At 42.5% G+C, this 25,728-nt stretch overlaps 1 protein-coding gene across 1 annotated transcript in view; it reads right to left on the reverse strand.

Annotated features, from left to right (window-relative positions):
- The window catches only part of LOC120553767 (LARGE xylosyl- and glucuronyltransferase 1), a gene marked incomplete at its 5' end in the record, with an annotated part of 89,441 nt that extends 64,135 nt beyond the window's left edge, over positions 1-25,306 (reverse strand). Inside the window, 2 exons of the mRNA XM_039792462.1 lie at positions 23,767-23,922; positions 25,166-25,306. Coding sequence (XP_039648396.1) covers positions 23,767-23,922; positions 25,166-25,306 — 297 coding nt within the window. The remainder of the gene's footprint in view (positions 1-23,766; positions 23,923-25,165) is intronic.
- Between the last annotated feature and the right edge of the window lie 422 nt (positions 25,307-25,728).

Below are 25,728 nucleotides of genomic sequence, written 5' to 3' on the forward strand. Positions count from 1 at the left end.
CTGCCACAGGTGGCTCCACCCTCCACCACCAAGGCTCTTTTTATGGACCTGCCGGAGATCATAAAAGGGCGGCGGACCAGAGAGGCATAGCGCTTCCAGCGGAGCCTCCAGCCCCCTCTCGCGGCCTCCTGAGCGGTGACATCTACTCTCAAGAGCCGCCGTCCAAACGGGCTCCACTCTGGCCGCTTTTCACGGAGCTTTGGCCATTCGTGGAGGAGGCTCTCTCTCAGCCAGGGAAACTGAGGGCGCCAGTCTTGCGCTATGCCCCGTTCACACGGGTTCATGGCGACACAGAGGCAGGCTTCCCTTCGGTCCCCCCTCTGGAGCAGAGCCTGGTGTCGATCCTGCTTCCGAAGGCTACCTTCTTCGGCCACCGGAAGCCGACCCCCCTGTCCACCCAGGACCAGGTTTGCGCCCAAGTTACTGACCGGTCTCACCAGTGTGCGGCCCAGGGCTTAGTGGCGCAAAACAACATAGCCTTGCTAGCCTCCGCCGTCTCTGCCATGGCCACCAACCCGGAGGTGCTTCCCCCGGAGCTAGCCACGGAGATCAGCAAGGCTATGACCGCCATCCTCACCCTCACCACGATGACCACGTTGGCGTTGTCGAGGCGTGGCAGACTGTGGCCCAGCGAAATATCTGGCCCCACATGTCACAGCTACCCATGGAGGTCAGGCGTGAGCTTCTGTACTATAATAGCTCCCGATGGACTATTTGGACCACATCCCACCTCCACCAGGCAGCCGAAGAAGCGGAGCGGCTATGGCGGCTTGGCTCCTGGAAGGCAGCACCTCAACAACAGCGCCACCGCTCCACCAACCGCCATAAGAGGAAACGCCCCACAGCCTCTGCTGCGGCTGCACCCTCCCAGGCCTCGACCTCTGCCACTCCGCCTGCCCCACCGCAGCGACAGCTGGCCCCCGACCGGCAGGCTTCACGGGGCCGAAGGATCATGAAGACGGCTCCCACCTGGTCTAACCCGCCCCCGGAGCCACCCACCAAGCAGTGGCGACGGTGGCAATGACAGGGCGCGGGGAACGTCTGTCCCTCCACGGTTGGAAATCGGAAACACAACGGCCCTTTTAAGGGCCACTCAGCGTCTTTTCTAAACGAAGCATTCCCGAAGCAGCCCTTGTTCCCACTGAACATTACGCTGATAATATGACAGATGTTCCCCACACAAGCACACACCAGGTCACCGCTGCTCGCGGAGCTGCACCACTCTCTCACTATGCAGACAGCGGGAGCAGACACCATACCGCTACATTTAGCGCTGCTCAGTTCTCCTCCTCCCCCAGGCTATGCCAGCGGGATGAGGACGACGATGACCCGCCACCCTTTCGACAGGGCCCTACCATGGGCTGGGCAACACGTTCTACCCACGTCTTGCCCAGCGGCGGGACGGGCTCTGCGCTTCCTGCTAGCTATGTCTGTGAACAACACACAGACATGCGCGCGCCCGCTCTCAGAGCACAGCGCGGCATGGATCAGACTGACACACATGGACTCGTGGATGTCAAAACTGATATGGGCTACACACTCCAGTTCGCCTCCCCCCCGCCTCGCTTTGCGGGCATGTTGGAGACAACTGTGTCGTCCCAGGCGGAATCAGACGCCATGATGTCAGAATTACGGGAACTGCTGTCAAAGGGAGCAATTTCCTGAGTTCCTCCGGGGGAGGAGAACAAGGGATTTTACTCCCGATACTTTCTCACTCCAAAAAAGTCAGGCGGGTTTCGCCCCATCCTCAACCTGTCCCAGTTCAACCGGTGCATCATGGTACGTCCATTCCACATGCTGACTATCAAACATGTGTCTATTTGAAATAGCCAGGAGCCTCCTGCTGTGGTCTCACAGTCATCTGCTGTCTCCTTAGGGCCGTCCACATCCCCGGGATACTAAACCGGGCGGCAGACCTAATGTCAAGGTGGGGACTCTCTCACAACGAGTGGAAATTGAATCCCACTATCGTTCAGAAGCTGTGGAGCAGGTTCGGGGAAGCGGAGGTAGACCTGTTCGCCTCACGAGAAAACACACAGTGCGCTCTGTGGTTTTACTTGAGCTCACGGGACAACCCACCCCTGGGCGTGGACGCTTTCTCCCACCATCCCTGGCCCAGAACCCTCGTATACGCTTTCCCCCCGGTCAGAGAGGGAATCAGACCCTATATCCTGCCCCCCCTCGTACTGACTTATCGCCAAACACTGGTAGATAATGACTTGGCCCCATCCACGGTCAAAGCCTACGCGGCGGCCATTTCATCCTGCCACGAAGGCTATGGAGAGAGAACGTTTTTTGCGCACCCCCTAGTAAAACGTTTTTTGAAAAGGGTCAGACGGCAGAAACCCACCGTGCGCTCTCTCACGCCCCAATGGGATCTGGCCCTGGTACTCCGAGCTCTGGGGAAGCCTCCTTTCGAGCCCCTGGCACAAGCCCCTCTCAGGTTGCTGTCTCTAAAAACGGCGCTTCTCCTTGCCCTGACATCAGCCAAGCGAATGAGCGACTCTACAGTTGAAACCAGATTTTTACATACACTTAAAAAAAAAAAACACAAACTAATTTATTTCTTTACTGTCATACATTAAATCAGAGTAAACTTTTTCTGTTTTAGATAAATACATATTAACATATTTTTTGCATTTGTTAAATGTCAGAATCGAGCGAGGGAGAATTTTGTATGTATTTTTTTTATCACTTTCATCAAAGTCAGAAGTATACATACACTTCCTTAGTATTTGGTAGAATTGCCCTGAAACTGTTTCACTTGGGCCAAACGTTTTGGGTATCCTTCCACAAGCTTTCTATAATAGTTTGCTGGAATTTTGGCCCACTCCTCTTGACAGAACTGATGTAACTGGGTCAGGTTTGTAGGCCTTCTTGCTCGCACTCGCCTTTTCAGTGCCGCCCACAAATGTTCTATGGGACTAAATCAGGGCTTTGTGATGGCCACTCTAATACCTTGACTTTGTTGTCCTTAAGCCACTTTGTAACTAATTTGGAGGTATGCTTGGGGTCATTGTCCATTTGGAAGACCCATTTGCGCCCAAGCTTTAACTTCCTGGCTGATGTCTTCAGATGTTGCTTCAATATATCCACAAAATTTTATTTTCTCATGATGCAATCTATTTTGTGAAGTGCACCAGTCCCTTCTGCAGCAAAGCAGCCCCAAAACATTATACTACCACCCCCATAATTCACAGTTGGGATGGTGTTCTGAGGCTTCAAAGCTTCGCCCTTTTTCCTCCAAATATACCATTTATCATTATGGCCAAACAGTTAAATTTTTGTTTCATCAGACCACAGGACATGTCTCCAAAAATTAAGATTTTTGTCCCCATGTGCAGTTGCAAACTGTAGTCTGGCTTTTTTATTTTTTATGATTTTGAAGTAATGGCTTTCTTCTCCCAGAGTAACCTTTTAGCTCATGGTGGTACAGGACTCGTTTACTGTGGATAATGACACTGTCTTACCAGTTTCAGCAAGCATCTTAACAAGGTCTTTTGCTGTTGTCCTGGGATTGATTCGCACATTTCGCACCAAAAAACGTTCCTCTCTGGGACTCAGAATCCGTCTCCTTCCTGAGCGATATGATTGTTGTAAATTCCCATGTTTTTTATTCTTGCGTATTATTGTCTGAACAGAGGAACGTGGGACCTTCAGGCATCTGGAAATTGCACCTAAGGATGAGACACACTTGTGGAGGTCCACAATTCTTTTCCTGATGTCTTGGTTGATTTCTCTTGATTTTCCCATGATGTCAAAGAAAGAGGCTCTGTGTTTGAGGTGTGCCTTTAAATGCATCCACAGTTCTGTCAAGAGGAGTGGGCCAAAATTCTAGCAAACTATTGTAGAAAGCTTGTGGAAGGATACCCAAAACGTTTGGCCAAAGTGAAACAGTTTTGGGGCAATTCTACCAAATACTAAGGAAGTGTATGTATACTTCTGACTTTGATGAAAGTGATAAAAAAAATACATAAAAATTCTCCCTCGCTCGATTCTGACATTTAACAAATGCAAAAAATATGTTAATATGTATTGATCTAAAACAGAAAAAGTTTACTCTTATTTAATGTATGACAGTAAAGAAATAAATGTTTTTGTGTTTTTTTTAAAGTATATGTTAATATCTGGTTTCAACTGTATGTGCGCTGTCAGTCTTGCAGTCCTGTCTCTCAATCAGAGGGGACGGGAGCGCAGCCACCCTACAGCCCAACCCTTTCTTCACGCCATAAATTTTAACAAATTCCTTTCGGTCAAGGTTTTTCTCCCTCCAGGGTTTTTTGGCAGCAGCTGTTTGTTCACTACAGGGAACACTCCCAAGGAGCGGCCCTGTCGAAACAACGCCTGTCTCACTGGCTGTGTAAGGCTATCACCCAGGCCTATAACACGGAGGGGGCGTAGTCCCCCCAGGGCATTCGGGCACATTCTACACAGGCTCTGTCTGCATCGACAGCCCTGTTCAGAGGCATGTCAGTTGCCGAAATCTGTGCAGCGGCCTCTTGGGCATCCCCATGCCCTTTCATCCGCTTCTATTTGCGGGATGTGTCTGAGCCCTCACTGACTCACTCGGTCCTCTCTTCTCACAACGACGAATGAGGCCCCGTCGTATGTACAGTACAGGCCAAAAGTTTGGACACACTTTCTCATTCAATGCGTTTCCTTTTTATTTTCATTACTATTTACATTGTAGATTCTCACTGAAGGCATCAAAACTATGAATGAACACATATGGAATTATGTACTTAAAGTGATGGTTCGGAGTAGTTCACCCTAGGGTCCTTTGCACCATGACCTCGAGCCAAACACCCCCCCAGAAGCTTTTTTCACCTGGGTCTAACATTGGGAGAGTTAGCGTAGAGTAGCGTTATCAGCTGAATAGTTTAGCGCAGGGGCTAATGGACCCACGTTTGTATCTCGTAAGTTACCCCACTAATAATGCCCGAAATGATACCAAACGTCTACAAGTGGTACAAATAGGTTATGCTCTCATAAAACGATGGATTGGAAAGTTTGTAAGTACACCAGAAGTTTATGTAAATAACACTTGCCTGCTGGCTTCTGCTCTCTGCTGTTGTTGCTGCTGTAAGATGAGTGCTTAGGGCCGTCTACAAATTACAACACCGAAAAGAGATGCAACAAAAATATTTTTTAATTTAACTTTTTTTTTTTAAGTAAGTGCTGTAGTATAACTAGCAGGAGACAAGTAATAATTGAGGTAAGTTTGGAGACATTACCTTTATTTAATCATTAAATTAATAAATATTTTTGTTGTATCTCTTTTCGGTGTAGTAATTTGTAGACGGCCCTAAGCACTCGTCTAACTGCAGGTAGCAGCAGCAGCAGCAGCAACAGAGAGCTGAAGAGAGCAGGCAAGTGTTCATAAACTTCTGGTGTACTTACAAACTTTCCAATCCATCATTTTATGAGAGCATAACCTATTTGTACTACTTGTAGACGTTTGGTATCATTTTGGGCATTATTAGTGGGGTAACTTACAAGATACAAACGTGGGTCCATTAGCCCCTGCGCTAAGCTATTCAGCTGATAACGCTACTCTAGCTAACTCTCCCAATGTTAGACCCAGGTGAAAAAAGCTTCTGAGGGGGTGTTTGGCTCGAGGTCATGGTGCAAAGGACCCTAGGGTGAATTACTCCGAACCATCACTTTAACAAAAAAGTGTGAAATAACTGAAAACATGTCTTATATTCTAGATTCTTCAAAGTAGCCAACCTTTGCTTTTTTATTAATAAGGGAAAACATTCCACTAATTAACCCTGAGAAGGCACACCTGTGAAGTGAAAACCATTTCAGGTGACTACCTCATGAAGCTCATTGAGAGAACACCAAGAGTTTGCAGAGTTATCAAAAAAAGCAAAGGGTGGCTACTTTGAGGAATCTAAAATATAAGACATGTTTTCAGTTATTTCACACTTTTTTGTTAAGTACATAATTCCATATGTGTTCATTCATAGTTTTGATGACTTCAGTGAGAATCTACAATGTAAATAGTCATGAAAATAAAGAAACACATTGAATGAGAAGGTGTGTCCAAACTTTTGGCCTGTACTGTATAATTGTATATATTATGTACATATGTATATGTTTTGTCACTATTATACAATCACGATATGTGCCGCTTTACGTTTTCTAACCCCCCTACTCTGGGTGACTGGGAGGAACTCGGGCGTCCCATAATTATCAATCATGTATTTCCCTCATCAATCATGCACGCCTGCATTCTCGGCTTGGGCCTTCAGCCAGCTAGCAGGTCGTTGCCATGGCGGCACATGAGAGATAAGTGACAGTAAGGGAAAATAAGTCTATGTTCCACTTGTGGGATCTGTCGCCGGTGGCATTGACTACATCAGCTTTGCCCTAACCCATAGCGTGGCTTAGAGGGCGAAGCCTATACGAAATAGAACGATAGTTACGTTATTGTAACTCCAGATTCTATGAGTATAGGCGTAGCCCTCTAAGATTCGGGCCACCTGCTCCTATTGCATTAGCTGAAGAAAAAGCTGATGTTGGGAGCAGAGCAACGGGTCCGCCCTGTTTTTATACAGTAATTGCGGACGTAGTTGAAGCCCGTGCAGCACGCAAGGGCGGGAAAGAAAATCTTCACGACTGCACATGCGCGAAGGGATAAACCCATAGCGTGGTTTAGAGGGCTACGCCTATACTCATAGAATCTGGAGTTACAATAACGTAACTATCGTTGCTGTACTGATTTAATGTGTGTTGTACACAGGTATGCATAATAAACCCCCTGTCCAACTGGCAAAGCAGAAGATGTCTGTCGTCCATTACTACGCAGAGTCAAATTAAAGGAGTGTCAGGCCAGACCAGCTACACTTACGTACCTTCACATTCTTCCCTTTATCCACTTTGGTGAAATTGTTCAAAACATTTTTTTTCATAAATCCCCAAGAGTCCAAACAAATTTCCAAGGCAGTTTATCTGCGCCCTCGCAGAAAACATCTTTCGAGTTCGATTACACACACGTTAGTTAAAGAGAGCGACTTTGGTGAGTTATCTAATTTCAAGACGTTTGTGTGACAGTGTACCCTGTACCAGTGTTAGCTATACAGCTAATTTGCATCTGTGGTCCACTATGTAAATAGTTTATTTTATCATTCATGTGTGTGTTTAGTTTTTCTATTGTCTAATATTTCTATATAAAAACCTTTCCTTTTTTATCAAAATCTCTTAGGCGGAACAGAAGAAAATATAAGTTTTGTGTGGTTATGCTTATGTGATGCTGTGCCTAATACAAATACATGGCAAGATACCTCAGAGTGTCAGCTTTCACCAGATTATGTTTCTAGGCAAAGGGGTTCTCAAGTTATAAACCTTTGAAACTCAGTATGCAGTCTTGGTAACTAAAGTCCCTTTTGGAGTCTCCAAATGGCACAAAACAAAAAAGCACAGACATATCTGTAGATTCATATAAAATCAATTTCTGAGTCTTTTGACGTCAAATCGTTTTCAGTAGTAAGCTGACACATGTGGCTATGGCCTTGTGTTGTCTGTATCTCACCAGATGTGTTTACAGCAGTGTATTTTAGTCAGATTTTACAGATGAATGACTTGGACGGAAATAAAAACCTCCATTCCAGCCTCTGTAACTCTATGTCAGTAAGGTCTAGAATCACCCTGACACTTTTAAAAGAAACTGGACAGGGTTTCCTTTCCAATGACACCCCTGAGTGTCAAAGTATGTGGGAGCTGTACCCCTTTTAATTTGGGTTTGTCATTTAGACCAAAAATCTGCCGTTTCTTAACAGGCTACAGAGGACAGCCGGAGGAGGAGCTTCACAGAGAACACACACACACACACACACACACACACACACACACACACACACACACACACACACACCCAGAGATAAGAAAAAACAAAACATGAGTTTGCATGTGGAATTTAGTTTAAAGAAATGATTTTGATACACATTTTTGTTGTACATTATATGATGTGATATGTTTCCCATATCAGGTAACACATTGGATAAATAGACTTTAAATTAGAAGTGCTTAGGTTTGCTCTATAGGCCTGAAAACTTTAATTCATAATGATTCTTAGAATTACCAGATAGTAATTAGTATTACTTTGTGTTGCAAACAAACCTAAAAAATGAAATATACAACATATTTTTGTTTAATTCATCTTAGTTTAATGGTTATATTAAATAAATACAGGTTGACATGAGATTTCATCCTAAAGGCAGTTCATTTAATATCATACTCTAGTGAGTTTTTGAGTTGCTATATCACAAATTGTTTAAACTAAATTAACTGATGTTGACGTTGAAAACACTTTGGTGATTTCTTTTCTCTAAAGAAATTATTTATTGAACTTTTGTTGCTGTTATACACTTTTGCTGTATAACACAGAACAGTGTAAATGGCCAAACTATTAAACAGATTATTTATATATGCTGCTTATTGAGTCATGAGCTTTGTCATGCCTCAAATAGTAGGGAAATTAGCCTAGAAATCTAGACGCACCCTAGTGGCAGCAAATTTATTTTGCAGCCAGGGGGGTCTAGGTACTCTCCATTGACTTGCGAGCTTCAAAAACCAAATTTTGGTCAGGCCAATCACATCGTGGATAGAGTCATACCCGTCGCTATGGGCGGGCCATAGGGGGCCGGGCCCGCCCCAAAAAATGCTTGTGCCCCCCCCACTTGAGGCACAGATCTCTTAAAAAAATTACTTTAATTTTATATTATCATAGTTGCTAATTTTGTGTTGCATTAATGTTACATTCTTTATCATTAAAACATTATAAATATAAATAAACAATGGTGTGATTTTTGTTTGATTGATGGGAATCTACACTGCAACAGCCTATCACGGCCTTACTAAAAAGAAAGTTAGGCTACGACGTGACGTTCCCTACGTCAGTGTAGCCGCTCAACAGTTACCGCACATTTCTGAAAGCTGGATGAGTTTTCGCCGGCTTACTCGCTTCAGTTCGTCATGGTAAGTGGTTGAAAAGCCCACCAACATTCTCCTCTGCCAAACTGGATACGGCACCGACGCCTCCTGATGTTGTCGTTGGAGAAGGAGCCCCTGGACGACAGTCTGAGCCTGATGCTAGTAGCTCCGTGGAGCCTGACCCTGGGCCTGGCAGGACCTGCAGGTCAAGTGCAACTGCGACTGGGGCAGCATTTGGGCCACAACTAACTGTTGAATCAGGGGTGTGACGGACAAACCCAAACAGGTTGTGTTGAGGAAATATCCAGTCAAAAGCTTTGGTTAAAAAAAAACGTAGCTGTAGCTGGTATTTGAACAGGGACTGGCTTGCGTAGGCTACTCGGTGGAAAAGGACTCCGCATTTTGTTATGCCTGCAGGAAATTCACATCTGTATCATCGGACGCGACCTTCTTCATTAAAGGGGTTTAAGATTTACAGACAAGGGCTTAAATAAGCATGCAGCTTCAAATGACAGGAGGGACTGGAGAGAGGACAGGCTGCCTCCACTCAAAGTACCGGTAGGTTCAAAGTCTGTGTGTGTGTGTGTGTGTGTGTGTGTGTGTGTATGTGTGTGAGTGTGTGTGTGCGTGCGTGCGTGCGTGTCTCATGGCACATGCATAGCAATGCATATCCTTCTGTTGACTGCTTTAAAATGCAATGTTTGAGAGATGCTTCTGGTGTTACATCTAATATGTTGTATAGTCAAGTGTTTTATGGATATTCATAACATTGCTTCTATGTAATGTGTTGTAGGCTATATAGGCTACCTGGTCATATTGCTGTTGGTTATGTTTAACGTGATGATTACGTGCGAATAGTATAACAAGAGTATATGATTATTATACATATACGTACTGTACGCCCATAATAATTGTGCCCCCCCATGTATTTCATGTGCCCCCCTTAAGACTGAGGTCTAGCGACGGGTCTGGATAGAGTCGGTGGGCGGGGCTTATGGCTGCTGCTGCTGGGAACAGCGGTCTTCTGGAAGACTTGGAGTTAAGCTTTTCTTTGAGGAAAGAACAAAGAACGGCACAGAAATCATTCTGAAAAAAGGAAGATGTGTTCGGAGTTTTGCCGACCAGATTCGGCAAAAGTTTAATCTATCAACTAGCTTCGCTACCTTCTTCGTTGCTCTGCCTGGTTGTAGTGCTATCCTATTGCGTGCAGAGGAAATTTGAAAGACAACCGTTTATCCCGCCCTTCGGATTGAGCTCCGTCAATGGTGAGTTCCCAGACCCAACATCTTGATGTGGGTCTGGCTTGTCAGGCTATAGGGAAATAGTAGCAATAATAAATAGCATGCAAACATTTGTGGTGGCATCATTGCTGCCATAGCCTCTAAAAGACCTTGAATAACCAAAGTGCTAGAATAGTTACATTTCAATGGCTTCACTCTGTTAGTAGGAATTGTACATAAAAACTAAAATCTGCTCAGGTGAAAACACATATCAAACAAAATTGACAAAATTGATAGTTCAACCATATCAAAGGATCCTCTACCCCCTGATTGACACTGTAGCATAAGGGGATGTAATAAGTTTAATTTTTATTTTGACCTGCTCTAAAGATTTTTTTTTCTACACCGGTAGGTAAAGGCCCACCAGACACCTCTTCCCTCCATCGCTCTGTGCGAAAATGACATGTTAAGTTACTGCGTACAACTCTCTTCTGCTCTTTCTGCCATAAGAATCCAGGTTTCAGCAGGTCTGCCTAAACCAGCTGAAGGACCGCTGCATAAGCTCAGACCTGGGGGGTGGTAAAAGACTTCAGGAGAAAGAATTGGCAATCCAGACGGTGGCAGGGACCATTCCAGGTCCTCCTACAGACACACGGCAGTGAAGGTTGCTGAGAGAGATTTATGGTTTTCGCATTTTTGATGTTAGAAAAGTATGATAGACCACTGACTGACGTAACCATCTCTCCTAGCACTACTTTTCCTAATGCCACTGCTACGCACACACACATTGATGACATTCAAACAGTACATAAGAGGGTAACAAGACGTTGTCCATGTCCTGAAGACGATGGCGTTCGGGGTACAATGAGTACAATAGAGCAAATGTCACTGTAATGGTTAACACTACGTCCACACTTATGTTTCAGCGATGCGATTATTTTTGGTGCGATGAAACGTTGTTGGGAGGAGCAGAGGTGTATAAATGCTATGTTACAATAGTAGTGGAGCTGCTCCCCCCGCGACCCGACACCGGATAAGCGGACGAAGATGGATGGATACAATAGTAGAAGACTATGGATTTCACACACGGGGAGGACCAATATGTTCCTCGTGGCATCAGGCTGTTTGGCATACAAATAATTCTGATTGGGGCTTTGTGGTTCCACAAGCATTCTCTAATAATGTATGGCTTGGCTTTGTTAAGAAGCTTACACGTGATGCAGGTTACAATGATTCATGTTATGTTTGTTCACTATTTCCTCACTCACAGAAACAAGCTACTCCAGTAAAACCACACCCATTGAAATTAAAGGAAGCTATCTGGGCGCTGACAGCACTCAAAGATGTTAGAAACGAGGGGGGTCAGTTTTATTCTGCCAGCTCTCAACCATCACCCTGTGATGGTTTTGCTCATCGCACTGTGCGTTCTCATAATGGTACTATGTTAACAACCAAGAATGGAAAAGTATCTGATAGTATAGGACATTTTCATCACAGTCTTCTGAAAAATTTGACACATGCACTCTGCATTGAACGACCTCGCCTGTTACTTGGGTCCAACCATGGGTTGTCAAAGGACTCTGAACTGTACATACACATCAGGTAAATTTAACACTAGTGCATTTCTGTACTCCACACCGGGTTATCTTAATGCTTCCGTACTGAACACAGTCTCCGATGCTGTGTAAAACTGATTATTTTGTTTTATTTTTACCTAGATGTTTATTTACTTATTACTAAGAAGGTTTTTTTTGTAGTTTTTTTGTAATCAAAAGAGTGAATTAAATTTCATTTAAACATGATTGTTTTTATTTTCTACATGATTTCCTCATATTCTTCCACATTTTGTGTTAGACTTAGAGTCTCCAGGTAGAAACAGCTGAAATCGTAAACCTTGGTGCCACTTGAAGTTATTTTTTCTTTAGTTCAGCCTTCTGTTTTAGTTTTAGCAGATAAGGGTTAAAGGATACCATAAACAAAATGTGAACTGTGTCTCTTAAACATATTCTTCCTGTCCCTGGCAGCTGAGATTAACCGGTGTTATGACTCGTTTTAGAACGGGGGCAAAAGGGAAGGTTCTGTTTATGGTGTTTTTGTTAACTGTTTGCTCCTACTAAGGATATATTTCAAGGAGGAGTGGCTCTGATTGTCTTCTGGTATATAAGAAATGACTGAACTTTAGCTCAGTTGAAGACACTTTCCCACTGTGCTTTGGTACCTGTGAAATTGTTTTCCTATGCTTGCAAGTATAATAAATCCTCAAAGACCAGACTTTGGTTTCATTCACAACTAGTCTCTATTTGTTTCTTATTGTACTTTTTTGACAAAACACTCCGGCTGCAACTGAAACGTCCGTCACATTTCCCTACAGAATTCTAAACATATTCCTTATTATAGGAAATTTAGAAATTATAAAATAATACTTCTAGGTCACAACAGTAGCACCTTCTGTACTTGTACTGGGTTCAAGGTTCAATATTTCAAAGCAGGAGTAATGTATCCTCTTCAGACTGACATATGTTACTGTCGAGGTTGAGACCTTTCCAATGATGTGTTTGCTATAGTCCTACTACAACATTTTAATTTTTACATTGAATTCTTCCTTTGGCGTTAGTTATTGACGCAAAACATCTTGTTTAGCATCTCAGTCAGACACAGGGGGCTTTAAACTAATTCAAATTTAATCCCATCCATGGTGATATATGACGCTCTGGGTCAGGACCCTTGGCGTCACTTTTTGACGCTTTGGGTCGGGACACCATGGCAAAATTTTTCAACGTGTAGGGTAAAACTGCTTAGACTTCCGGTTTAGCATGGAGACAGAGTAGTTGAGAAGAAAGTGGCTCCCGCACTGCCAACTATTTCAGTTATTTGACTAGTGACCGTTAACTTCGTACGGCAACTTCAAGATTAAGTGACGTTAATATCAAGTATAACTTCAGCTAGCATCCCAGGTTATACACCTGCTGCTGCTAATACACAGCAGGGATCACACTATACACACATCATATTAAAAAAAGAAAGAACAGACAAAGTGAGACATATCTCTGAAATAATAATAAAATAACCTAAAAAATGACAAGACAGACACACACCACCATGCAGGCCTAGATATATTTAAATTGCTAGAACAGGCTGAAGTCAGATCCTATGTTGTTAGTTGGATGAGACAAAGTTCAGTCCAGAGGGGTCCACCGCGGCCAGAACTGATTGCCATACCTTGATGAAGCCATTGAAATTGTCATGCAGGGTATGAGTCAGTTTTTCCAACAGAAGTATTTCCAATACTTCCCTATACCAATCATCCAGTGTGGGGGTGTTCTTAGATATCCAGAACTTGAGAATGGTCTTTCTTGCTACGTACAAAAGTATTCCAATCAATTTAGCATTGTGGGCACTTTTTGCATTGTCCACTTTAGCTGCTAAGATGCACTGGGTGAAAGTTCCAGATCATATCCAACCAAGGTAATCACTTCCTCCTTCACATCTCTCCAGAACTTTTGTTTCTTTACACATGACCAAAACATATGTAAGTGTGTGCCTGTTTCTGTGTCACATTTAGGGCATTTAGATGAGCACAGACCAAGCCTGCCCCTCAGTAGCGGTGTGCAATGGAGTCTGTGCAATATTTTAAATTGCCTCTCTCTATCAGCGTTACAGCTCATGATAGTAAGTGTATTTACTCATTTGAAGCATGCATGTTTTTTGACATATAGTGTCGTATTTGCAGGTAACGATAAAAATGAGACTGCTGAAGAGAGTATTTGCTTTTCAGGCCTTCAAATAATTGTTTCTCCTTCATAGAGTTTAGCAAGTCGGTCCAGGCCCCTCTCCTGCCAAAGTTTAAACACTGAATCTTGACATGAGGGGAGAAAATCTGGGTTCCGCCATATGGGAGCCAGAAGTGAGAAATGTTTTTTGAGTTTAAAACAAACCTGCATTTTATTCCAAGTATTTAGTGTGTTCCGCACAATACCATTATTTTGGACTTGCAGTTTTACCTTATAATTAACAGAAGGGCAATCCCGCAGTGCCAGTATGCCACAATTTCTCGACTCCATATAAATCCAAGTATTTGTAATGTCTGGCTTCATCCATTCATGTACCGAATTTGTGCAGCCCAATGGTAAAACCGCATATTTGGGACCCCAAGTCCACTTTGCTCTTTGTTTCTCATTAGTTTACCTATTTTCATCCTGACCTTTTTCCCTTGCCAAATTAATTGTGTAAACGTTTTATCAAAGTCTGTAAAGAACCTGTTGGGGATTGAGTTTAGTAACATCTGTAGTGGGTACAGCAGTCTAGGCAGTATATTCATTTTAACCACACTTATCCTGCCCAACCAGGAGACAGGTAAGGTTCCCCATCTGTGCAGGTCGTCCCTAATGCGTGTTATGATCAGTTTAAAATTAAGCTTAGCCAAATTTCTAAGGGAAGGACCAACTCTTATTCCCAGATACGTTATCTCCTTAGGTGACCACTGAAAGGGAAAGCCAGTAGGCGGGGCAAAGCCCGCCGAGGCAGCAATAGGCATGGCTTCCATTTTTGAAAGATTGACCCTGAAACCTGAGAGATGTCCAAATTGTTGTAGGCCTTTAAGCAGACATGGGATGGTGGTGTCCAAATCAATGAGGTACAGTAAGACGTCATCCGCATATAGCGAAATCTTATGTACTTATGTATCCAAAGATACCACCAGGCCCTGTGCCTTATTCTCACTGGCCAGCTGTATGATATTCAACAGCCTCCTGATGTTGTTAGAAGAGCTCCGTCCTTTAATAAAGCCTGTTTGATCAGGTTTTACTAATGTTGATATGAGTGGTTCAAGCCTCAAAGTTAAAACTTTGGCTAAAATCTTTGAATCTACATTAATGAGCGAAACTGGCCTGTAGGACGCTGGGTCTTCAGGGTCTTTATTTTTTTTCAGGATCAGACGGATACTGGCTAACGACATTGTTTCAGGCAAGTGGTGGGCAGTATTGAAACTATATATATATAATTATAGGTTCTGGCCAGATAGGGAGTGAGCTTGTCTTTAAAAGTCTTGAACCATTCCACCGGCATCCTATCAGGGCCCGGGGATTTTCCACTACCCATTAAGGCCAAAGCCTCTAATATTTCCTTCTCCTGAATGGGTTTGCCCAGAGATTTCTGTTGCTCTTCAGTCAGCTTGGGTAAATAGATTTTTGAGAAAAATATTTTGAGTCCTTCTTTGGTGCTGTTAATGTCAGATTTATATAATGTCTTGTAGAATGATACAAAGACTGAACTGATGTTTTTCCTGTCAAAATGTCTTTTCCCTCCCGGATCCCTAATCCCTGCTATCGTGTTACAATTTTGTTTCTGATTGAGTAGGCGTGCCAGATATTTACTAGCTTTGTTCCCATATTCGTATAGTCGTTGCCGTTAATAAAATAACGATCTTGAAGCTTTTGCGTTCAAAATTGAATTTAGAGCAGCTTTAATAGTTTGTGTTTTAATAAGGTTTGTCCTAGTCGGATTAGCTTTATGAGCCGTTTCTGCCTTTTTCAAGTCTGCTTCCAATTCATTTTGCTTCAGCAGTAGTGAATTCTTTCGGTATGACATATATGAAATGTTGAATCCTCTAATATAAGGCTTTGCAGATTCCAAGAGAAATTCAGAATTTGTTTCACTGTTGTCATTCACGTCAAACATAGTTTTTATCTCTGTTTCCATCTTCTTTCTAAATTCCTTGTCATTAAGTAGATATGATGGAAATCACCACCCAAGTCTGCCTGATGTGGCTTTACTCAAGACTAATTCCAAATAGACTGGGGCATGATCACTGATATGAATAGAACCTATACTGCATGCTGTCACCTGTCCTACGATCTGTGGTGGTATAAAAAAGTAGTCAATTCTTGTGAATGAATTGTGCAGGTTAGAATACAACGTGAAATCCTTAACTGAAGAGTTCAGAGTTCTCCGTATATCATTCAAATAGGTATCATCTAACTTGCCTAGTGAAGCACCAGCGGTTGTTCGCCTGCATGCATCTGCTGTAGACCTGTCTAATTTATTGTCTAAACAGCAATTAAAGTCGCCACCCAACAATCTAAGAGGGCATTTGTATTCCTCCAATACTGTTGCAATCCTAGTCCAAAATAAGGGGGCGGTGGATTAGGTACACGTTGATCATAGTAATAGGAGTACCATAAATTGTACCATAGACAATAATGTATCTGCCCTCAGGATCGGCAGAGTAAGTATTAAGTGCAAATGGGATGGCCCTATGAATTAAAATGGCAACTCCTCTGCTGTTAGAGGTAGTCTCGTTTCACATGCTCTTTATTTACTAGATGGGTTTCTTGTAAAAAGGCTATTTGTACTTTGTCTTTTTTGAGAAAGCTTAATGTTTTCTTTCGCTTTATTGGATGATGGATCCCTTTTACGTTAAATGTGCAAAATTTTATACTATTTATACTTGACATTTACCACTTTTTCCTGATGTCACAGAGATATCTAGCATTCTAGTGGTGCTCTGGGCATCCGCGTCATATGACCCTAGCCGAACCAGCTTGTATGGAGATTCCCTTCTGGTGGTGGTGAAAAAAAGACAACATTTAACTACACTTACCAGCAAAAAACAACTTAGAAATACACATTCCTGCTGTAACAACAACAAACAACTTAGAAATACACAAACCTGCTGTAACATTAACCTATTTAAAGGGCACATGTGAAGCCTCTTGGCATCCAAAATTTTTCCCTCATACTTAACCTTGAAACAAACACTGGTAGGATAAGCCAGAGCTCCCGGGACTTCTATATTTTATGAAAACATCCTTCAGTGATAGTAATTATACAGTAATCACCCCCGACCTCATTGTTACCTTTCTAGGCCTTACAATGCAGCTACAAACAGAAGTGGCATGTGTCGCCTGACCCATTCTCAAGAGGAGAGAAATGTCCCTTCACCTCCTTTCATACGTTTCAGCTGCCTGGCCATCATGAGCGAGACTTGGTGGTTTAACTTCAGATTACTTTGCAACTGTCCCTAATAACTTGTTTTTCTGCAGCTCCTCGACATACCTCTGTGCTTCGCCTGATGTTTTGAAGAGCTGGACCTTGTTATCATGTGTGATTCGCAGCACCGCGGGGAAAAGCATCTTGTAGGTAATCGAAACGGTCATTTTACCGTGAGGTTCAGGATTTTTGGGAGCCACGTCTCAAAGAAGCCTTTAGTATTGTCCCCCTCTATGCGTTCCAGCAGGTTGACGATTTTAATGTTGTTACGTCTGGAGCTGTTCTCATGGTCCTCTAGCCTGTTGATGGCCTCACTCAGCTGAGCATCGGTGCGCTCAAGTTTGGCTAGCAGCTGCAACACGGTGTCTTCTGTATCGGCGATTCTCTGTTCTGTGTCTTCCACTCTCCTTTCGACCACTTTCACTTTTTCGCACACCGAGCTCACTGAGTTATCTGGTCGAGTTTCGTATCCAGACTGGAGCTGAGTTTGGCGAATACAGCGTAACTTATCTTAGCCACCAGGCTGTCTATCTCCTCTGCTTCCTCCATTTTGTTAGGTCCGCTGGCCGCTGGCCCCGGCTGAGTCTTTCGAGATTTGGGTCGTAAAACTCGTTTGTTTTCAGGTGTTTTAGCCAAGAGGTCACGGAGTGACATTACTTCTCCAATCGTGCAATTTTAGCTGTATTAAGCTATCTCTGAAATGTTCAAAATCATATATATTCCAGGAGCTCGACTCTGGTGCTCCTACTCACCCCCAACCCATTCAATCTTAACCCAAAACATGGCTTCTATACTTAATAATTCTGGTAGTAGGAGGGACAACTCAGTCAGAATGATCTCATGAATGTTAAATCAATGAATGGTCCAATCAAATGTTCTAGGATCTTTACTCATCTAAAAACCTTGAAGACAGATATTATGTTTCTGCAGGAAACCCATTTAAAGAAGTCAGATCACGTTAGGCTACACAAACCTTGGATCAGCCAGGTGTTTCATTCTATCTTTAATACAAAGGCGAGAGGTGTTGCGATACTGGTGAATAAAAAACTCAATTCATACCATTTAATACTATTTCTGACCCAAATGGCAGGTATGTAACTGTAGGCACTTTATTCCAAAACCTAGTGCTCCTAGTCAGCGTTTAAGCTCCTAACTGGGACTATGTTGATTTCATGAACATCCTCTCTACCAAACTTAAATACACATCATCTTATTTTTGGCTCAATTGTGTTGTAGACCCAGTTTTGGACTGCTCTGCCCCGAGACCCTCACCGCTCTCCAAGATGTCCAGGTCTTTAACAAACTTTATGGAAGAAAACGGGTGTGTGGACCCATGGAGGTGAAGGAACCCCATATTGAAATAATTCTCTTTCTTTTCACATGTGCATCACTCTTTCTCTAGAATAAAATGTCCAATCAGTTGATTATTTGGCCATTGTGATCACGGATCATGCGCCACTACAGATGGATATTTCCTTTACTTTGAACAGAAAGGGCCGCCCTCTCTTTACTTAAAAAAGACAAAGGGCCCTATTTTAACGATCTGAAACGCAAGTATGAAACGCAAAACGCAAGTAGCTTTGTGGGCGGATCTTGGCCGCTGTTGCTATTATAACGGTGGGATAAATGAGTCTTGCGCCCGACGCAAATCTTAAATGGGTTGGTCTGAAGTAGCTAGGTGTGGTTTGGGCGTAACGTGAAAATAACCAATCAGAGCGTCATCTCACATTCCCTTTAAGATCAGGCGGGCTTGTTCCATGGCGGATTGCTATTATGACGGTGGATTTGCCTGGCGCACGCGCCAGCGGGAGCTGTCCGAGATGCGGCAAAGTAATAAATGCCCGTCTTGGCCGGGTGGCGATGTTGCTGCGGCCTCTCGGGCGCATCTCCTCAAGTCTGGAGAGGATTGTTGCAGCCATGGAGCGTGGGCCTCCAAACGCACCACCTGCACCTGTTGTGCCCCGTCCCCCCACTCCATCTCCGTCCACCCGCTCCATCAGGAGCGCGTCACGCATTGCCACTCCCGTACCAGATTCCGCTGGAGTGTCCAATCCCACCGTAGTTCAACATCACGTCTCCTTAATTCCTCTAATATTTCCTCATTTATGTCATCAACACATCCATGATTCATGTAAATGTTGTGTAAAACACAACAAGCCACAAAGAATGCTGCGAATTTTTGAGGACTGTACTGTAAAGTGCCTCGTGATCTATCCAAACACCTGAAGCGCATTTTCAGTAATATTTTTCTTTGTAATTATGTATGGTTTGCAAAAATGGGAACTGCTGCGAAATAGCACTTGGTAACATTTGCGCCGGAACACACCTCCTCTTTTCGCTGAACCGCCCCCTGGAGCGCAAATACATTCCCTAATTTACCGACGTGCGTGTGTGGAGGGAAAAGTCCGCTGTGCGTCGGGTGCAAAATAGGAATGATACATGCATCGGTGTACAAAGGCAATTGCGCTGAGTTCAAGATAGGGCCCAAAGACTCCTTGGACTGTGGATAATTTCATTCGATCTCATTAATTAATACCAAAGCCAAAATTATCGCTAAAGTGCTGGCCAGACGTCTTGAAAACATCCTGCCACAGATTATTTCTGAAGACCAAACTGGCTTTATTAAAGGGTGCCGCTCTTTTGTCAATATTGGAAGACTCTTAAATGTTATTCACACTTCTGGGCCCTCTTTCCCTCCTGAGGTCATTGCTTCTCTGGATGCGGAGAAAGCTTTTGACCGTATAGGGTGGGAATATTTGTTTACAGCTCTGCGAAAATTTGGGTTTGGTAACACATTTATCTCATGCCTCTACTCCACCCGTGTTGCTTGTGTTACTACCAACTTTATGCATTCTCCTTTCTTTCCACTAACTAGAGGGTCAAGCCAGGGTTGTCCCGGTGGAGCAACCTGCCCCTTCCACTCTCAGGATAAAATGAACATCTTGCGTTGGTATGCGATGTATTGGTTGAGAGCCCCTGAAACTGGCCGGTGTACCTTTGAGGTGAAATTGTGTCGTTCCTCTTCCCTCGCGGCTCTGGTTTGCTCCTCTCTCCCTTTCTCTCCCTCTCGCCACTCCTCGAGCCCTGTTGTTCTGTCTTTATATATTACTATAATCGTTAATATAATTATGATATATCTGTCTTAGCGTTTTAGTGCTATTATTTATACTTTTTTAACCCTAACACACACATGTCCTCCTGTGTCGTAGTGCATGGTCGGTGCTGCAAGATGGATAGATGCTGGTGTTCTCTAGAATACGGTTAATACATAACATGTCAATAATATGTCACTGTTCTGTGTGAGTTTGGTACAGCAAAAAAAATAAAATACATAAGGATCGGTTTCTTTTCATTTATTTTGAACAAACAGTAGTGTCCAAGATGGACACAATCCTCTTGCTGAGGTAACATTTTGCTAACTTTAGTTAACAATTTTTATTATAAAAACAAGGAACATTTGTCAGAAGCGTTACCTTCTTAGTGCCCCGCAATAGCCTTCCAATCCGGTGCATTTTTAGTGGCTAAAGCAAGGTATTGTATACGTGGGTATCTTATTCCCTCCCTTGTTAAAAGACCTAGTTAAAGTTAATTTAGATCCATTATTAAAGTGACTATATGTAACTATCAGTTTGTGTTGATTTCAGCGGCCCCTTTGGAAAAAAGCGGTAGTGTTTTTACCAAACTTGCTATCGTATAGGTCTAGGAGTGTTATGGTTTTGGTGTTTTGTATTTTGCTCCGTTTCCTGTTTTATTTTGACGGTGTGTTTTTCTGTCTTGTCTTGTTTTACTTCCTGTCTTTTGGTTTTTCCCGCTCTTGTGATTGCCTGATGTTTTTCACTTGTTTCCCAGCCCTTGTGTCACCTGCCTCTTGTTACCTCGTTACCCTCTGTATTTAGTCTTTGTGTTCCCCTTGTCCTGTGTCAGATCATTGTGTTTCGTCTCCAGTTAGTATTCCTGTGTGTTAGTCTTCCCGTTAGTCTTAGTGTTCCTGTGTTCCTATTTTTTACTTGGACTTTATTTTGTATTACCCTTTTGCCTGCCTTTTCCAGGACTCCTTTGGTTTTGTATATTTTTTTATGTTTTATTAAATCATCAAACAATCCTGTTGCTTCCATCTCTGCATTTTGAGTCTGCCATTCACCAACCCCCCACAACAAGGAGTTAGCATTACGGGGAGGTCATATATTTGCGATGAATGTTTTGCTCATAATGTTTTACAATAAGAGAATATGTTACAGATGTATCGTTGCATTTCAAGTGTTGCATACAGTAACTTAGCCTACTTTGGATGTATTGTAAGCTAAACCAGGTATCACTATCACTGTGTCACAAGCCAGCAATAAGAGATTGTTGTAGCAACCAACATAATAACTTAGATTAATTTAGCGCATTTCATGAAACCCAAGGACACTTTACACAAGTACAAGGAGACAAGTGAAAAGCAAATAGAAGGCCAACACAAACACGGACTAAAAGGAATAAAACGTCCACACTTAATGGAAGGGGGACATAATTTAACGTCTGCTACTGAATAACAATCACATCGCGCACTCTAAAGTTATTTTATGAATGAAATAGACTTATTAAATACCCGAAGGCCAATTCGGGGACGTTTTTTAATCATTTACAATCCTGTAATTGTCTCCATCTGTTGAAAGTCCAACCGATTGCGCCCGTCCTCTTTCACTTTCGCTTTTACCTTATAAACTTACCACAAAAAGGTAAGGAAATATGTGTTTGGTAGATTATTTCCCTGTGGTAACAATGCTTTTTGACAATAAATCTTAAACCGTTGGAAAGCCTGTTTAGTTCCCTTTCAAATGGTGCCCCATTTGTAAGGAACATGCATTTGCAGCGCTGAGTATGTGGGTTGCGCCCATGAAAAATCTTCTCTGCCAATGCCAAACATTGCTAACCTGACTCCACCAGATGGATTACTTCGCATTTGCTCGGCATATCCATCTGGGAACTTTCCGTTGGAGAACTTTTGGGAAGGGGCGAAAATACTGGTTAGCTGATTGGATAAACCATCTGTCTATCACTTATGTTGGTGATAGACGGGCCAAATCAACCAATCAGATCAACGAAGCGTATGAAAATACAACCACAAGCCCCTGCTGCTGCATGCAAAGCATAGCTCGTTAGCTCAGCAAGCAAGCAACATGTCGGTAAAGGATATTTGCCGTTTGTGTAACGAGAATTTATGAATAAAAGGCACCCTTTCAGGTTCCCGGTCCATATTCCAAAAGAAGAATCCAAGAGAAAAAAGCATTAGCAAGCAGCTAACAGAATTAGGGCTACTGCTGTCTGAAAATACTGGTTAGCTGATTGGATAAACCATCTGTCTATCACCACCTAAACCCGCCTCAAAACTAACGCTGATTGGCCCGGTCGTTTGGCGAACGGCTCCAAATTTTCTCTATCTCAAGATGCCAGACTGATCTGCGAGTGGAAAACTGGAGCTCGCGAGATCAGGACGGTCTCACGAGGCTAAAACATTGCTGCTCATCCCACAAATGCATGTTCCTTACAAATGGGGCACCATTTGAAAGGGAACTAAACAGGCTTTCCAACGGTATAAGATGTATTGCCAAAAAGCGTTGATACCACAGAGCAATAATCTACCAAACACAAATTTCCTTACTTTTTGTGCTAAGTTTAGTTGTTCTTCGTTTAATTTCCTTCTTTCCTGTGATGGTCCTGCCACAGTATCAGCCAAAACTACAGCAGATAACTTCTAAAATAAAATTATAAAAAATACAAAATAAAATACAATTAGGCCTACATAAAGACATCTCCTGCTACCTTCTACCAGCATACTCATTAACACAGGCTTTTCCGGTGTTCAGCAGAAATCTGTGACCCGTCAGAATGTGTGCTCTGTATTGCCGTCTACCTGCTGTAAATCTTTTTGTGACTTTGCGGGGAAAATCGGACCCGGGCAGAGGCATTAATAAAAACTATATAAAAATAGCGTTCTTTTCACTGCTAGTCTCGTTTGCTGTTACAGGTCATTTATGATCATCAGATGCAACATTACACAGTTTCAGAAACATTTAAAAGTTACATATAGTCACTTTAAATAAAATCTCTTGTGATCTTAATCTCTCAATAGCAGGGAAGGTCAATGTTATTAAAATGGTTTGTGTTCCCAAGCTGAATTACCTTATACAATCTCTTCCTCTGAAGGTTCCCCAGTCATATTTTAAATGGTTTGACAGCATAACTAAGATATTTATATGGAATGATAAAAAATCCCAGCTACATTTTAATAAATTACTAAAACCGATTGATGGAGCAGGGTTTGGGTCTACTATAGATGTTGTATTATGCTTTTAACTTAAGGTATCTGGCCAATTGGTCACTTCCTCCTGAGAGAGCACCACCCTGGTATTGTATTGCGCAATGTGTTTATGCCCCATTATCGCCATTACAAAGCCTGTCTGTCAAATTGTATGGTTTGGCAAAAACACATCCGATAATCTCTAACTATAATGTTGTTTGTACCAAAGTGGCATTTCTGGGTATTATTTTATGCTTATGCAGAACCTGGGGGATGTAGCCTGGTCAGCCCTCAAGAAGGGCACACCACAACCAGAAATACAGAAGCAGTTCCACCTACGTTCTCACTGTTGTGGTCAGCCTCGCTGGGACATCCAAACAGCTCTCGTCGCAGCAGGTTGCCATCATACTCCAGAAAGGTAAGATAGAGATTCCGAAAAAACTCCACATGCTTGTTCTTTACTCGCAGCTTCTTGGGAGAATTCCAGTGGATCACCTAGGCAGAAGAACCACAGAGAGGAAAGCAGTGAAGAAGTTGTCAGGGTACTGTTGTTATTGTCATACTCAGATAATTTTATTGCAATGCATGGACCAGTAATCCAGTTGCATTCCACCAAAGCATAAATCCGGTTCTGGGATTTAAGCCACTATCATTCTAGCCCAGAGTCTTTTCCCAAGGTCTCTACCGACCCCACTTGCAGTGAGAAGTTAAGGATTCAAGTTTAATGACACTTTTAACTAAAAACTGATATCAGTAATCTAGTGCTGTATCTTGTATTTATATATATATATATATATATATATATATATATATATATATATATATATATATATATATATATATATATATATATATATATATATATATATAAGGCCAAACTTAATGTGTACAGATGATTGCTGGGAGCCTAATCCCTGCTATCATAGGTGAATTTTCTTGCTAATATAATAATTAGTATAATAGTATTAATATAATTCCAGTAAATGAGCTCACAAAAAATTAAGGAGCACAGTAAAATGAAAGAAAACAGAAAAATGTTCATTTACAAACAATATATTACTACATAGGTACATTGATACTGTGTGTGTGTGTGTGTGTGTACTCATGGCTATCGCTTTTCCAACCCAGTTTTATTAAACTTTGATACTATTATAAAATAAGAAAAAAAACAAAAAACATACTTGATTTGCTACCTCTTTCGATACCATGGTTAAAAGGAAAAAATTCCTAGGGACACAATGCTGATACAGAAAAAGTCACATCTAGATGGCAGAAGGATACTTTACAACAAGAGAGATTACGAGGTGCACCTGAATGCACCATTAATTTACCAGGTGCACTTGAATGTACCATAAAGTTCTGTTGGTACATTTACCATTTGTTGTTTGTTTACATAACTCACGGTACCTAAATTGCTTGCACTGTAATGCTAATGTATAGCAGTTTCCACAGCATTTTAACCGAAAGGTTGCTCCGCCAATTTATTTTCATCCAATGTGTTTAATCTTATTCACCACTTGCCTTATCAAGAAAGTGAGTTGCTAGGTTTACTAGCCCAATGTGGCATTTTGCTTGCCCCAGGCAATCGGGCAATCCTTATTATTGAGCCCTAAAGAAGAACAAAATGTGTGTTTCTTTGAGTGTGTGGTTGGCTTGAGACTTTTGATTAATGTAGGTCAGGTCTTTTATGTCTAAAAGGTGACGGAGTGTAAGCATATTGGGAACAGCAGGGTTTCACCTTGAGGTCTGACACGTCTTTGTAGCATTTCTCAGAGCGGGTGTGGTCGGACAGCTGGACGTTCCAGAAGCAGGGCAGCTGGTGAACCAGGAAAGGGTTCTGTTTGATCACAGCATTGAAGATGTCCTGCAGAGAGAGAGAGAGACACACACACACACACACACACACACACACACACACACACACACACACACAACACACACACTGAGCCTTATGCTTTGCCTTATGTTTCATCATCAACAACCCTGCACCTCACACTTTAATCTCTTTATTAAATGAGCACGCAAAACAGACCTAAACTAAAGACCAATTTCACAACACAACACAATTTCTCAAATACCAAACAGTATGTCTAACATGTTTTTGATTCATGCTTTATTATATTTTTTAAATGATTATTTTAATATAGTATTGTACTATTTTTTAATTTAGCAAATTATGACAGCACATGAATGCCACAAGCACAGGGTGAAACATTTTTGCAGACAGCAGAGGATGGTAATGCATAATACATAAGTCTTTTAGCCTTGTAGATGATGGTATGTATAGAGGGAGACTGGAGG

This window comes from Perca fluviatilis, chromosome 23, assembly GCF_010015445.1.
Source record: "Perca fluviatilis chromosome 23, GENO_Pfluv_1.0, whole genome shotgun sequence".
NCBI classification, from domain to species: Eukaryota; Metazoa; Chordata; class Actinopteri; order Perciformes; family Percidae; genus Perca; species Perca fluviatilis.